The sequence below is a fragment of the Struthio camelus genome, chromosome 14 (assembly GCF_040807025.1).
Source record: "Struthio camelus isolate bStrCam1 chromosome 14, bStrCam1.hap1, whole genome shotgun sequence".
In the NCBI taxonomy this organism is placed as follows: Eukaryota; Metazoa; Chordata; class Aves; order Struthioniformes; family Struthionidae; genus Struthio; species Struthio camelus.
The window spans coordinates 12656793-12669009 of NC_090955.1; the positions used below are offsets into that span (position 1 = coordinate 12656793).

Genomic DNA, 12217 nt, shown 5'->3' on the forward strand with positions numbered 1-12217 from the left:
CACCTGCCGCTTGCCCGGCACCGTGCTGCGTCTCTGCTCTGCGGGCGGGCAGAGGGCTTTGGATGCTGCCGGGCAACGTGCTGCTGCTGGCTGGCAGTTAGCTTGCTCGGTCCTTTGCTGCAAAAGCTGGTAAAGCGTCAGTGAGAGCAAGGTATTACTTTACAGGGATGTAATCTGCTCCCACTGTTTCCTGAGGCACTATGAATAAATAATGCAGTATGAAAATGAAGCCAATGTGGTTATTGGGACTATTAGATGAAAGCACATCAGGAGCTGATTTAGATCTGGATAGTCTGACTCTAGCTTAATGTAGTGGATGTTGGAGAAATCACTCCTCGAGCATAACACGCGCGCTGCAGGAAGGGGGCATCACCCGGTTCTGGGGACTGGCTTATCTTCAGCAGAGCGTTGTGGGATCGCACTTCGCATTGGTGAAATTTGATTACTGCCTTATCGGTCAGAGCTTGAGGGATATATTCATGCTGTTATTAAAATGTGTTATTTCCTCATCGTTCTTCGTATAAATGATGGAAGTGGTGATGCAGAACTCAGTGTGTGGATGTGCGTGCAGCACTGTGCTTGCTCCTGAAAATTCGCTTAGTGCTGGCAGTAGATGCCCATCCAAAGCGGTGTCTGCTGTCCTTGCCTTTTGCGGTGAGTAATGGGCTATGAAGATGGAAAGAACTGCATGCACTAGAAATGGGGAACGTGCACAACTGTTTCAGGACAGATATGTAGTTCCTTTGGCAATAAAAGTTAATGAGAAGTCTCTCTATTTCTTTCAGCTGCCCTAGATCCTACAGCCCTCCAGATCCTAAAGCTGCACAGATCAGCAGCTCCAGATCCCCTGGAGATTTCCCCCATTTCTGCATCCGTACTTGTTTCTGGTTCTACCCACAGGGGACAGAGACAGGGAAAAAATGGACCATTGCCGGGGTGTTCATATGTCCTGGCCATTCCTGGGGGGTGGGCGGGGGGGGGGGGAAGCTTTAATGCAAACGCACATGGAGTTTGCTAGCAATGCCAAGGGGAGCTCCCAGAGCAGTGCCAGTGCATCCCAGTATGTCCAGTCACCCCCCAGACCTGGGCTGGGAGCAGAGCAGAAGTCAAAGCTGGAGGCACGTTTTCCATTGTTTGTTCTGCTAAGACCATTCAGTCTTTAAATACTTTGTCCCCTAGAAAATCAGCTAGCAAGGCATTTCTTTGTGGAGCTTTTTGCTTTCTCTGAAAATAGCAGAATGACAAACTCCCCACACCGAGACCCGTGACCACATTGCAAGCTCTTCAGCATGCTGTAAAAAAATTATTTTCATTAGGAAGTCGAGCTCCTGCTGCTGATAAAATTTGTTTCACGCGAGCAGATTTGGGCTTGCCAGTGAGTGTTTTCCTCTTCCAGCCAGCTCTGGTCACACAAAGGGTGCTCTGATTATCTTACCAAAAGACGTGCCTAGGTCACACCAAGGGAAGATTGTTTCTATGGGCACCAGCCTTCTTATTTTTACCATGAACAAAACTTCAGCCCTCCAGAGAATCCCTGGGCACAGGGGCAACAGCCCGGTTTTCTCCCTGGGCCTGGCCAAGCCCCAGAGGGAGGACCCACCACCTGGAGAATACCCCGTGCCCAAGCTGTTTGCTGTGTACCAGGTCCCTGCGCATTTGATCTCAGCCCCCTGTTTAGTTCTCTATGATTTTTGTCCATTCCTGAGTTTGTGTCATTCTTCATCCCAGTTTCCTCCTGTACGTGCGATCCAACCCATTACTGCTTCCCGGTCAGTTAGCAGGACTCAGCGACTCGCATGGCAAGAAACGCTGTGCTTTGAAAATGTTGTCACCTTCGAAAAAAATCGACATTGCAAATGGAAGGAAAACAATATTTAAAACTTTGTTGAAAGGAAAAAAATAGTTTCGCACCGTTTTTGTTTTGCTCTTGATGTCTTTAAACCACCTGAATGCATGCAAAGCCATTTGCGTGCACACAGGGCCGTTGTACTTGAAAATTTCTTGCATTTGCAAATTCTGACACTTGAGACGAGTAAAAGGAATTTTGTACCCCAAGCCCGGCGGACGCTCAGCAGTAATGACAGTCTCGTCAATGTTAGTTTAAAACTTCAGTTTATGGAAGCGATACTGGGATATTTTCACCTTTCTTTTCCCCCCGACCGGCTCCCCTGACACTCTTGGCTGCTAACAAGCATTACAGCTAGCTGTCTCTGGGGCTGCGGGAAAGCCTCCGCGGGGCGTGATGCTGGTTTGCTCCAGTCTCTGTGCATCCAAAAATCAACTTCCACTCTTTGTATCTGTTGCCATAAATGATCACATGCCTAAATATGCAAAGATTTTCTTCATCCGAGGAAAAACCCTCAGCTGTCACATCTGGGCCAGGTGGCGACGCCAGGCCCGGCTACTCCCACCGTGCCAAATCCTGCAGTAAGCCGTCAGGCGCGCGTCCGGCCGGCTGCTGCCTATTGCAAGGGTGCTGCGCGGGGCCGGGGCTCCCGAGGAGCTGGGGCTTCCCTCGCACAGGCAGAGGGAAGGTGGCCGAGCGTGGAGGGTCTCTGCCCCTCCTGGCCGCCCCGCAGGGAGCCCAGGGGCCGGCGGCCCTCCCGGCCCCCAGGGTAAGGTGCCAACGGGTGCCCGGGAGCGGGGCTGGGGGCTGGCCTTGTGCCAGCATATGGGGGACAGCCCTGTCCCCTTGCCCTTTTCTCTCCTTCTCCTCCTAGTTCTCTTTTCTCCTTTTTTCTCCTTTTTTCCTCCTTTCTCCTCTGCTCTGCTCTGCTCTGCTCTGCTCTCCTCTCCTCTTCTTTTCTCTCCTCTCCTCTCCTCTCCTCTTCTCCTCCTCTGCTCTGCTCTGCTCTGCTCTCCTCTCCTCTCCTCTCCTCTCCTCTCCTCTCCTCTCCTCTCCTCTCCTCTCCTCTCCTCTCTTCTTCTCTTCTCTTCTTTCCTTTTTCCTCCTTTTCCTTCCCCTTTCTTTCTCTTTTCTTTCTCCCTTTCTTTCTTCTCTTCTTCCTTTCTTTCCCTCTTCCCTCCTTCTTTCCTTCTCTCCTTCCTTTCTTCCTTCCTTCCTTTCTCTCTCTGTCTCTCTGTCGCTCTCCCTTCCCTCCTCCATCCTTCCCACGTTCCCTCTCCCTCACTGGTTTTCCCGCTTTAAAACCTGTTTGTACGAGGTCAAACTTCTTAAATACTCACACGCTGCTCAGCGCGGGACGGAGGGGGCTGGGGGGGGGGGGGGTCACTATTTTGAAGAGGCGTCGCATGAGTTACTCATCAGAGCCGAGCCGACCGGCTGCGTTGACCGCCGCGGGCCCAGAGCTCCCAAGGCCGCTGCCGACCTGGCACCAGAAAGGTCCCTGCGTCGGCTCTCGGCCACCCCGCGCGGAGGGGACGGGAGCAAGCGAGCGGTAACAGCTACGGCCCCTCCGGCTGCTTTGTGTACCTTTCCGTCTGCGTCTATGTGTTTTCTGCGCCGAGTTACTTGGGATACTGAGAAATGTGAATAACGAATATGTGACGAGCAGCAGGAATAGCACTCTTCCCTGCTGCTCCGCTCCAAAAAACCTAATTAAACCAAGTACCAAAATAAAAACTGCTTGAGTCTGCTCCAGCATCAACCACGGAAGAGTACTCGTGAGCAAATAATTGACAATTAAAGGCTGACTTACAGAAAAGAAGAAAAAAAAAATCGTGTGTACAGATGAACCGAGTTCTTTAGGGCTGTAAGGAGCTGAAGGGCGCCGAGCTACGGCTGGAGCTGGTGCCCGCCCGTGCGCTCTCCGACGCCGCCAAAAACCGGGCTCTGCCCCAAATGGAGCGTTTTAAATGCCCTTGGCCAGGCATGTGCTGGTTGGTGCAAAGCGCTGCTCTCCGAGGGGGAACGTGCTCAGTGTCAGGCCTGAGAGACATCATTACCCTGGGGACCGCGCAAGGGAGGGGAGGACCAAGGCCACCGGCGAGGGGTGGCCGGAGGCAGACTTGCTTTGGTAGCATCTTGCATGCAAATTTGCGCTCCTCGCTGGTTAAGCATCGTTGCACTTGAGTTTTGGCGATGTGGAAACCGAGCGCAGGGGGGTGCTGAGGGCCTGCAACTCCTTAGGAGCCTCCATGGATGGTGCTGGCACCCCAGGGTGCTGCTCCGGTGGGAACCGGGCAGGCCCGAGCTGCTCGCTGGACTATGTCTGTTAAAAATCAGTGCGTGTGCTAACGGACACAGCCTAATACGTGCACAGCCTAGCTCAGTGCCAGCAGCGCTAATACAGGACCACAGTCCAGCTGACGGCGTATCTGAGTGTATGAATTATGTGAGTGCATATGTGTGTGTATTTGTGTACATATATATATATAGAGAGAGATAATATATATGTCCGTGTGTGTATGTATATTCCTTGAGCTGATGTGCGCTCTTCAGCATTTAATACTTTCTTTAGACTGAATTAACTTGCTTCGCAGAGCTTTGTTTATCCATTTTAATAAATCAGTTCTTTCAGCTAAGCCTTGCTTAAAAAGTTGACCCTATCCAGATCGTCTAAGGGAGCAGCAGATATAAATATTTGCTTTTACGACAAGAAAACTCTCCCGAGAACGTGCTGGCGAATGAGTGCGGGGTGGTTTTTTTTTTTTTTTGGCCTAAACCAGGGAAGCTGGTAACGTGCTGGTTTGCTACGACAAAGCGGAGCAGCAGGACGGTGGAGCGGCGGGGAAGGCCAGCGGCGCCGCCGAGCTCTGGGGCCGGCGCGCCGGAGGAGCTGGAGCCTGGCCGCGCCGCTCGGCCCCCCAGCCCGGGGCCCAGGCACGGAGGTAGCGGGCGCCGCTAGTCTGAACGGTCTCATGCCTTTGCTGCGCAGAGCTCCAGCCGCGCAGTTTTCTTGGCTGTAGCTCTGACTGTAGTAGTGCCTTGGTGCTTAACAAGCGAAATGTCAGCATCTGGCTGTACCTGCCTGTTAATAAAAGGAATTTTATTATTATTATTATTTTTTTTTTCCCAAGAGCATAAGATAGAAATAGGTGTGGACAATGGGAGGGCCTTTGCTAAGGGCTACGTGGGCAGGTGCTAGTGAGCCTCTCCAAAGCAAAACTACACATCCAGGGAAACCTGCAGTAGCAAAGCTGCCGGACTTGATCCAACTGGAGTTTGAAGTCAATTTAAAAGGAGCGGAAAGCTAAGAGCTGACACTCAGGAAAGCGGAGGGAGCCGATCGAACTGTGTGGGCGTAACTCGGAGAACGGGCGACGACAGTATGTGGGCTGGTGAGCTCACACGTGCGGCCGGGGAGGGCTCAGGTCTCCGGCTCTGGCCCCAGGAAGAACCGCTGTGAAATGGAGAACGGAGCCACTTTGGTGGTGAATCAGGACACTGCGTACAGTCCTCAGGGGAAAATGTTGTTGTAAGGTATTATAAGGTTTGTAAACGCGCCGCTGTTTCAAAGCACTGACTCGCGCTGCTGAGGGCTGCAGCTCTCCAGTCCCTTGCTCATGGACCTGAGCATCCTTGGCCACCAGTTCCCTTGTAACCAAAGAGGAGCTGAGTGCCTAAGTAGTTTAAGGATCTAGGTTGAAGATGCATTGCATCAAGTCTGTTCTTTACCGTGCTGTCAGCTGGTACAGGCAAATGGGACCAAAAAAAAAAGGCATTTAATCTTTAAAATAAAAAAAGTCGCTTGAAATTGCTCTTGGCTGATGAGACACCCCCCCCCCCCAGTAGCGGAGGATAGTTATCTAACAGGTGGCAGATAATCTCCACGAGAATGAGGGCAGCCTAGATTTCAAGAATAGCTTAATTGTATGCAAAACCAAGGAACAGGGTTGGCGGGGTTTTTTTGTTGTTTTTTGTTGGGTTTTTTTTTAGCCTGAAAGAAGCAAAAGTTGATCAGCTAACTTGGCCCAGAAGCCGAGATTAGCTCGAGCTCGGGGGAGGCGAGGCGGGAGCGGTGGCAGAGCACTGCCAGACTCAGCGCTGCCGCGATGCTCCCGGCCTCCGGCTGCGCTAGGCGCTGTGCAAACACGTCGGGACGCGCCGGCTCTCGTCCGGCCGGACTCTGCACTTCTACTAAACAAGCGGGGAAAGGCGGGGGGGGCCGCGAGGGAGACACGGTCCAGGGCTCCTTTGCCACAGCCCGGTGGCAGAAAGGGAGGGAGGTGGCAGTAGGCAGGACAAGCACCGGCGACGCTGGAAGAATAACAAGCAAATACAGAGGAGCAAACGAAAAGGAGCAGGCAACCTGCGCGGGCAACACAAGCCCTTTGGCCAGCTAGGTGCAGCTCCACGGCTTGTGTTACTGGGTGCATGGGAAAAGCTCAGGCTGTACTGGCTAGGGCCGCATTTACAGCGCTATATTAAAGTAACTGACATCGAGCAGGATTTTTTTTTCCAGTTTCCTCAGCCCCCATCTAACTGCGCTCATTAATTAAAAGCGCACTGAATGCTGCAGCAACCCTCCCTCCCCCTTTAACGTGCATGTAGGCACCGCAGTGAGCAGCTCGGTTTTCAAAGCTGCTGAGTGTTTTCAGCCCTTGTTAACGTCAGCAGCTCGCAGGACCCTTCCCAGAGCCGGGCACAAGGCACAATTTGTCTGGGTGGGTTCGAGGCCCTGTGGCTTTTGGCCTCCTGAAAAAAAAAAAAAAAAAATCAGTCTCAGTGTGCTGGATGCCCGAGGGTGACCTGAGCATCAGAGACAGACTCACCGACCCAGCCTGGCTGGTGGTGCTGGAGGCGAGGCGCAAGCTGAAGGGCTCCAGCAGGTTTTGTTGCATCATTTATCATTTTCAGGAAGATGTAGGAAACTGCTTGCTCAGTGTCATGTTGCAGCTAGCAAGCAGCATCCCACAGCTCCACATTCAGAAAAAAAAAAAAAAAAGAAACCCAGGAAAAAAAAGCCAACAACTCTTCTTTGTCACCCACAGGAGTGTAGTCTGTCCTCTTTCATCATGTTTCCTGTCTTTTATTTATAGATTTATTTTTTTTTAAATAGAGCCAGCAGAAACTCTTAGATATCTGTATGCGCCAGCTGAGTCTCGCCGAGCCGCCCCGACAGCGTTCGGCTGCAGCACCTCCAGGGAAGGCACCAGCCCCAGGGAGACACCACGTACTTCTGGTATGGAAGAAAATTGTGGCAGCAAGCAATAGACCTGATCAGATTTGGGTTTTTTTTTTTTTTCATCTAGTGAAGTTACGAAGTTCTCTGAGACATTGAAGAAAATGACTGAGCGCCCTCCTGCTCCCGCCAGGCGCCCGTGACCCTGCACACCGCGTGCGCAGAAAGGTAAACCAGCAGGGCCAGATGGTTACGGAGCCGAATTTTACAGGCTTGTAGCTCCATCCCTCAAGCTCAGTGGGTTTGTCAGAAATGTTTAATCATAGCCTGAATAGGCTAAAAAAAAAAAAAAAAAAAAAAAGAAAAATCATGTCCTTTCCTCACGCATTGAAGCATATAGGACTTCTGGAGGCCATATGCAAAAAAAAAAAAAAAAAAGAAAAAGAAAAAGAAAAAAAAAAGTTTGAAACCTGGGTTTGCGCTCTTATTGCTGAAATTCCTACCAACCTGGTTATTTTCCTGACACGCTCTTTCTTCTAAAATGTGATGTGAGACCTTTATGTTGTGTGAGCGAAGGACGTGGTGGAGGGGAGCATCACCTGGGACGTTCTCATCTTGCCATTTTGTCTGCTCTGCTCCCAAGGGATATGGTAAAGCTGGTCTAAACATCAGCCGTCTGTGGAGAGCGCCGAGATGGCCTCTCGGGTGGCAAACGCTGGTGTGGGGAGACCCTGCACCACCGCCGCCCCAGCGCCTCGGGGAGGGCTGCACAGGGAGCCACGTCGGTACTCGTCATTTCATGGGGGAAAATGCCCAGACCGCAGTAATTAAATTACCCTTTTCTCCACGTGTGTGTGCTAAATGGCCAGATTTTTAGCCATTCTTTTAAAGACCCAGCCAAGAAACAGCGGGTGACATCCCCTCCTATGTCCCGTGTCCCATGCGTGTCCTACGCTTTGTGTTACAAAGAACTAAATGCGCCGGTCACGTTATCGCAGCGTGCAGGACCTGAGCTCCCTGAAGAAATTGCAGGGGAAAAGGTGTAGCAATTCTCTCCGATGGCCAGCGAGTCTCGACACCTTGGGTAAGAGTCAAGCGTGCCCCGTGCCCACTGCTCACGTTGGCTTTTCGGAGAGGCAATAAGCAGCTAAGGGGAGTAGCGCTGGGGATTAGTTCCCTGCCGTCTGCTGAGCAATTCAGGCTCTCGCTATACAAACAGCAGTTAGGTCTCGGGAAGCTCAGCCGCACGATGTACTTAGATCTGATAGACAACATTCATTGTGCTTTTAATCAGTGACAATGAATTAAATTGTACATATTAAAAGCCAATTATATAGTAACCTGTAGTTAGTGTCATACTTGTCACTGGAAGCAATACCCCTACCCTACTTACCAGGCCTGTTTTGGAAAACATGTAAAGATCTGTGATCTTTATAAGAAAAAGACTGTTATTTATAAATTACAGGTTGAAGTCTCATTCAGCATAAACTGGAGTCATGCTATGGATTTCAGCTGAGCTACACTGAATAACACCTGGTGAAGATTTGGCTTTTTTAATACTGCAAAATCAGTCAGGGTCACATCAGCCCAGCAATGGTCGGGAAGGGGTGCTGCGTGCAGCGGGACAATTTGGCGCAGAGGACCACTCCTCTGCTGGATTTCCTCGCCCACCAGCAATGACGTCAGGGATGGGACTGAGTTCATATTTAAGCTTTAATTATAATACAGGCTAAACATAAATAAAAGAAGTTATTCCACTTTGCAACTAACAAACATTCATTAACAATAACAAACACACGAGACTCTTCCCTTTGGATGAATATTTCCATTTATTCCAACTGGAAAAAACATTTTTTTAAATATACTTAAGTGGTTTTTTTTTTCTTTTTAAAGGAATAATAATTATCACACTGTCCTTTACAAACAACAAAAAAATTCCTAGCAATAGTTTGTGGTATGGAGACATCCACCGTCAAGATCTCCTGTATCTGCTGCTTTGAGTAGGCAATGCTTTGTTCCCACGCTCTTGGACAGGGTGCTCAGGCCAGTGCCAGCCCCGCTCTGGCACCCCATGATGCTCCTAAAGCTTTTGGGACGAGTGCCGCGCAGCGGGGCTACGTCTCCCAGGCGTAGCGCGCGTCAAAGCAGAGGTTTCCGTAACCCGCTGCAGTGCCCGGCTGCATCTTTAGGTGCCAAGAGCCTCTTTGCAAATGCTCCTCCACTGAGGGCAACGGGAGCTTTGCCGCCGGCGTCGGCAGGGGGGACGCGGGGCCTCCCGTCCTCCCCAACGCAGCACCAAAGGCTGCAAGGAAGCCGTGCCCTGGGAACCGCTGCGAGAAACCGCACTCGTTTGCAATCCCACGCAACATCTGCCTCCTCCGCTGTCCCTCTGGACAACGCGCCGGGACACACCTCGATGTCAGTACCTCAATGGTTTAAAAGCGTACAGAGAAAAACTCACATCCACCATAATACAATACAGTTGAGCCCTATTTATATAACACTCGACCATGTTGATGCTTTTGTTGGTTTGTTCTAGCTCCAGAATCGGGGCCTGATCCCGCCCTGGGGATAAGGCCCCGGCGACAACCAGCCTCGGAGAGGCGAGGGCGTCTCGCCAGGGCAGGACCAGACCCGCTGGGAGTAGCTTGCAGTCGTTCTCTTAACGTGTTAGGTAGTAGGCAATATTGAAACTTCCACTTGGTAATGAACAGCAGTTAACATAACCCAGGAAACTAGAGCACCATAAGACAAGTCTATACTCAAAACAACGTCATGCTGACATCACACAATTGCACCATTACACTTTTATTTACTCCAAATAATAGTTCAACGTTTAGTAACTTCAGCATTCTCTACAGAGATGTAAAATTCCTTCTCCAGCTTTGGTCATTTACAACTTTGCAGACATTTGGTAGTTCTGTTCTTTTCTGTTTAACAAAAAAGTCACTTTTGCAACGGCCAGGATTCCTGTATTTGACTGATAGAGTGTACCTGAAAATCACAGGTGTGAGCAGACTTCAAAATGCCACCGAGGCCTCTTCAAGATTTAATGAGTCAGAAAATGTTCTCTTCATTTACCAGGAAACAAAACAAACTTAAAAAAAAAAAAAAGTTAAAAAAAACCCCTCAAACAAATAACAACTCAAAAATTCACTGATATACTTAAGAAATATGATGATGAAATGGAAAGGGGATTCCAAAGTACCATTTGTTTAGCTCTGGCTGAAAACAGTTATGAATGTGCATGCATTTTCCCAGTGACTCCTAAGATATAGAAATTCCTCTGATATTACAAAATACAAAAATATTTTCTCCAAACTCTCATTTACATTGCATTTACAACAATCATGGAAATAACTTAGGCTCCCGCACTGTCTGAGAGAGACAAATTACTTACCAAAATGGGTAATGAAAAATAAAAGCGTGGTGGAAAGCAAAAGCTACTAGCAAACTGATGGTTATAGTAAACAGTGGTAACTAAAACATACGGACAAACGGAACTTTAAAGGGTGGCAGTATTTGGGAGAAAGAGGAAAAACTACTAGGTAAATATTAAAGGCTAAAGTGAACTTTTTTTTCCTCAAAGAAAGATGTGCAAAATATATTCACTGTGCCCACGATTATGACTATTTATAGAAGCCAGTCTACAACCTTCTTACAAATCCCTAATCTTCAGGTCTTTTTGTTACAACAAAAGCGCTTACATGATCTAAAACAGTGCAAGTTTGTGAGTTCATTTACATTCTCTGAAGGTGCCCGGCAAGGATGCCATTAGGATATGATACAGTTTTTGCTCTTTTGCCTTTTCCGGCTGTGTAACTGTCCTCTGCCGCCCAAGGTGGAAGACTTGGGCATGCTGTAGGAGCCGTACTTGTGCAGGAGCTCTTCGCTGGTCACGTACCGGAGGCGGGCGGGTTGTGGAATCGGTTCCCCGAGGAAATAGCCTTCGTTGTCGGACTCCGAGGAGGAGGAGCAAGTCGAACACCAGTCGTACTCGGCAAAGTAGGGCCCCCACCGCTCGCCCAGGTGGTTCTGCAAGGCGAGATCCGACACCGTCCGCGGACACTGGCCGTAGACGTCCCTGCGGGGACCGTGCTCCATGGCCTCTCTGCAGCTCCTCTGGTGCAGGAACTGGTCGTAGTCTTCCCTGGCTCGCAGGGACGGCCGCTCCTTCAGCCGGCAGCACTGCTCGCTGGCGAGGTGGAGGGCGTTATCCGAACGGGAGCGGCGAGACCGCCGAGGCCTGTGAGGGCGGTAATGCCGGTCGTCGTCCCGCAGGTTAGTTCGTCGGCGCGTGCGCTCGCTCATGGGGGCGTGCCTAGCGCCGTCCTGCGCGGCCAGTTTGCTCGCCGGCACCCCGCTGCCGTAGTCGAAGCTCTGGTGCATTCTCCCGTGCGACGGCCGCTCTCGGTACCCGATGGGGCTGGCGAGGTTGTGCAGGTTCGGCTCCATGTCTTGGTACTGCTGCACGGACAAGAGGCTGCGGACGGATTCAGCGCTTCGAAATTGCACGGAGGAATTCAGTGTCCCCATGTTGCTCATCTTCTCCGAGACGTTCATGCCAGAGTCTTTGCTCAGGTCTGGCATCGAGAATCTGGAGAGATGCTCCTGGCGCTTGGCTCCGCCATCTGCAGAGAGGCCTTCGCAGGAAAAGGGGAAAGGAGGAAAGAGAAGACAGTTAAGAAGGAGAGTTTTCTGTCAGCAGAGATGCAGCAAGAAGAGCTGGTTTTAACCTGAGGTTGTGGACTTCTGCTTTAAAAAAAACTGGGCCCTCCTAAAGAGCCATTGAAGAGGCTGTTTTTTTTTTTTTTTTTTTTTTTTTAAGAAAGCAGTCGGTTTCCCTTTTGGGGAAATTGCACCAATTTAAGGCATTTTGAGCTGGACTCCAAGGAACGCTACATGCTTTTCATGACTTCCTTCTCCATATGTCTATGCTGTCTGCGACTTGACAGGAATAACTAGTGATATCCAGGGACAAATTCATGCGTCAGAGGTAACCTGAGGTCTCCCGCGTGCTAAAATAAGTAGGGTGCCATGATCCGGCACCCACACCTTGTACGAGGACGACATATTCTGAAGGAGTTAACAAAATCTAAAGCCAAAAACAGTGCCACCAACTACTTCAGATTCGTCCCCAAGCAGCACAGCCACAGGTCCCAGGATGACACATGTGACAGGACCATATGAAC

The 12217-nt window shown here is 50.2% G+C and overlaps 1 protein-coding gene across 7 annotated transcripts in view; it reads right to left on the reverse strand.

Annotated features, from left to right (window-relative positions):
* Positions 1 to 8838: 8838 nt before the first annotated feature.
* The window catches only part of PRICKLE2 (prickle planar cell polarity protein 2), a 122408-nt gene continuing 119029 nt past the window's right edge, over positions 8839 to 12217 (reverse strand). For all 7 annotated transcript variants that reach the window (XM_068907276.1, XM_068907278.1, XM_068907280.1 and 4 more), the window contains one exon: positions 8839 to 11668. In XM_068907276.1, the coding sequence (XP_068763377.1) occupies positions 10800 to 11668 (869 nt within the window). In that variant the 3' untranslated portion in view covers positions 8839 to 10799. The remainder of the gene's footprint in view (positions 11669 to 12217) is intronic.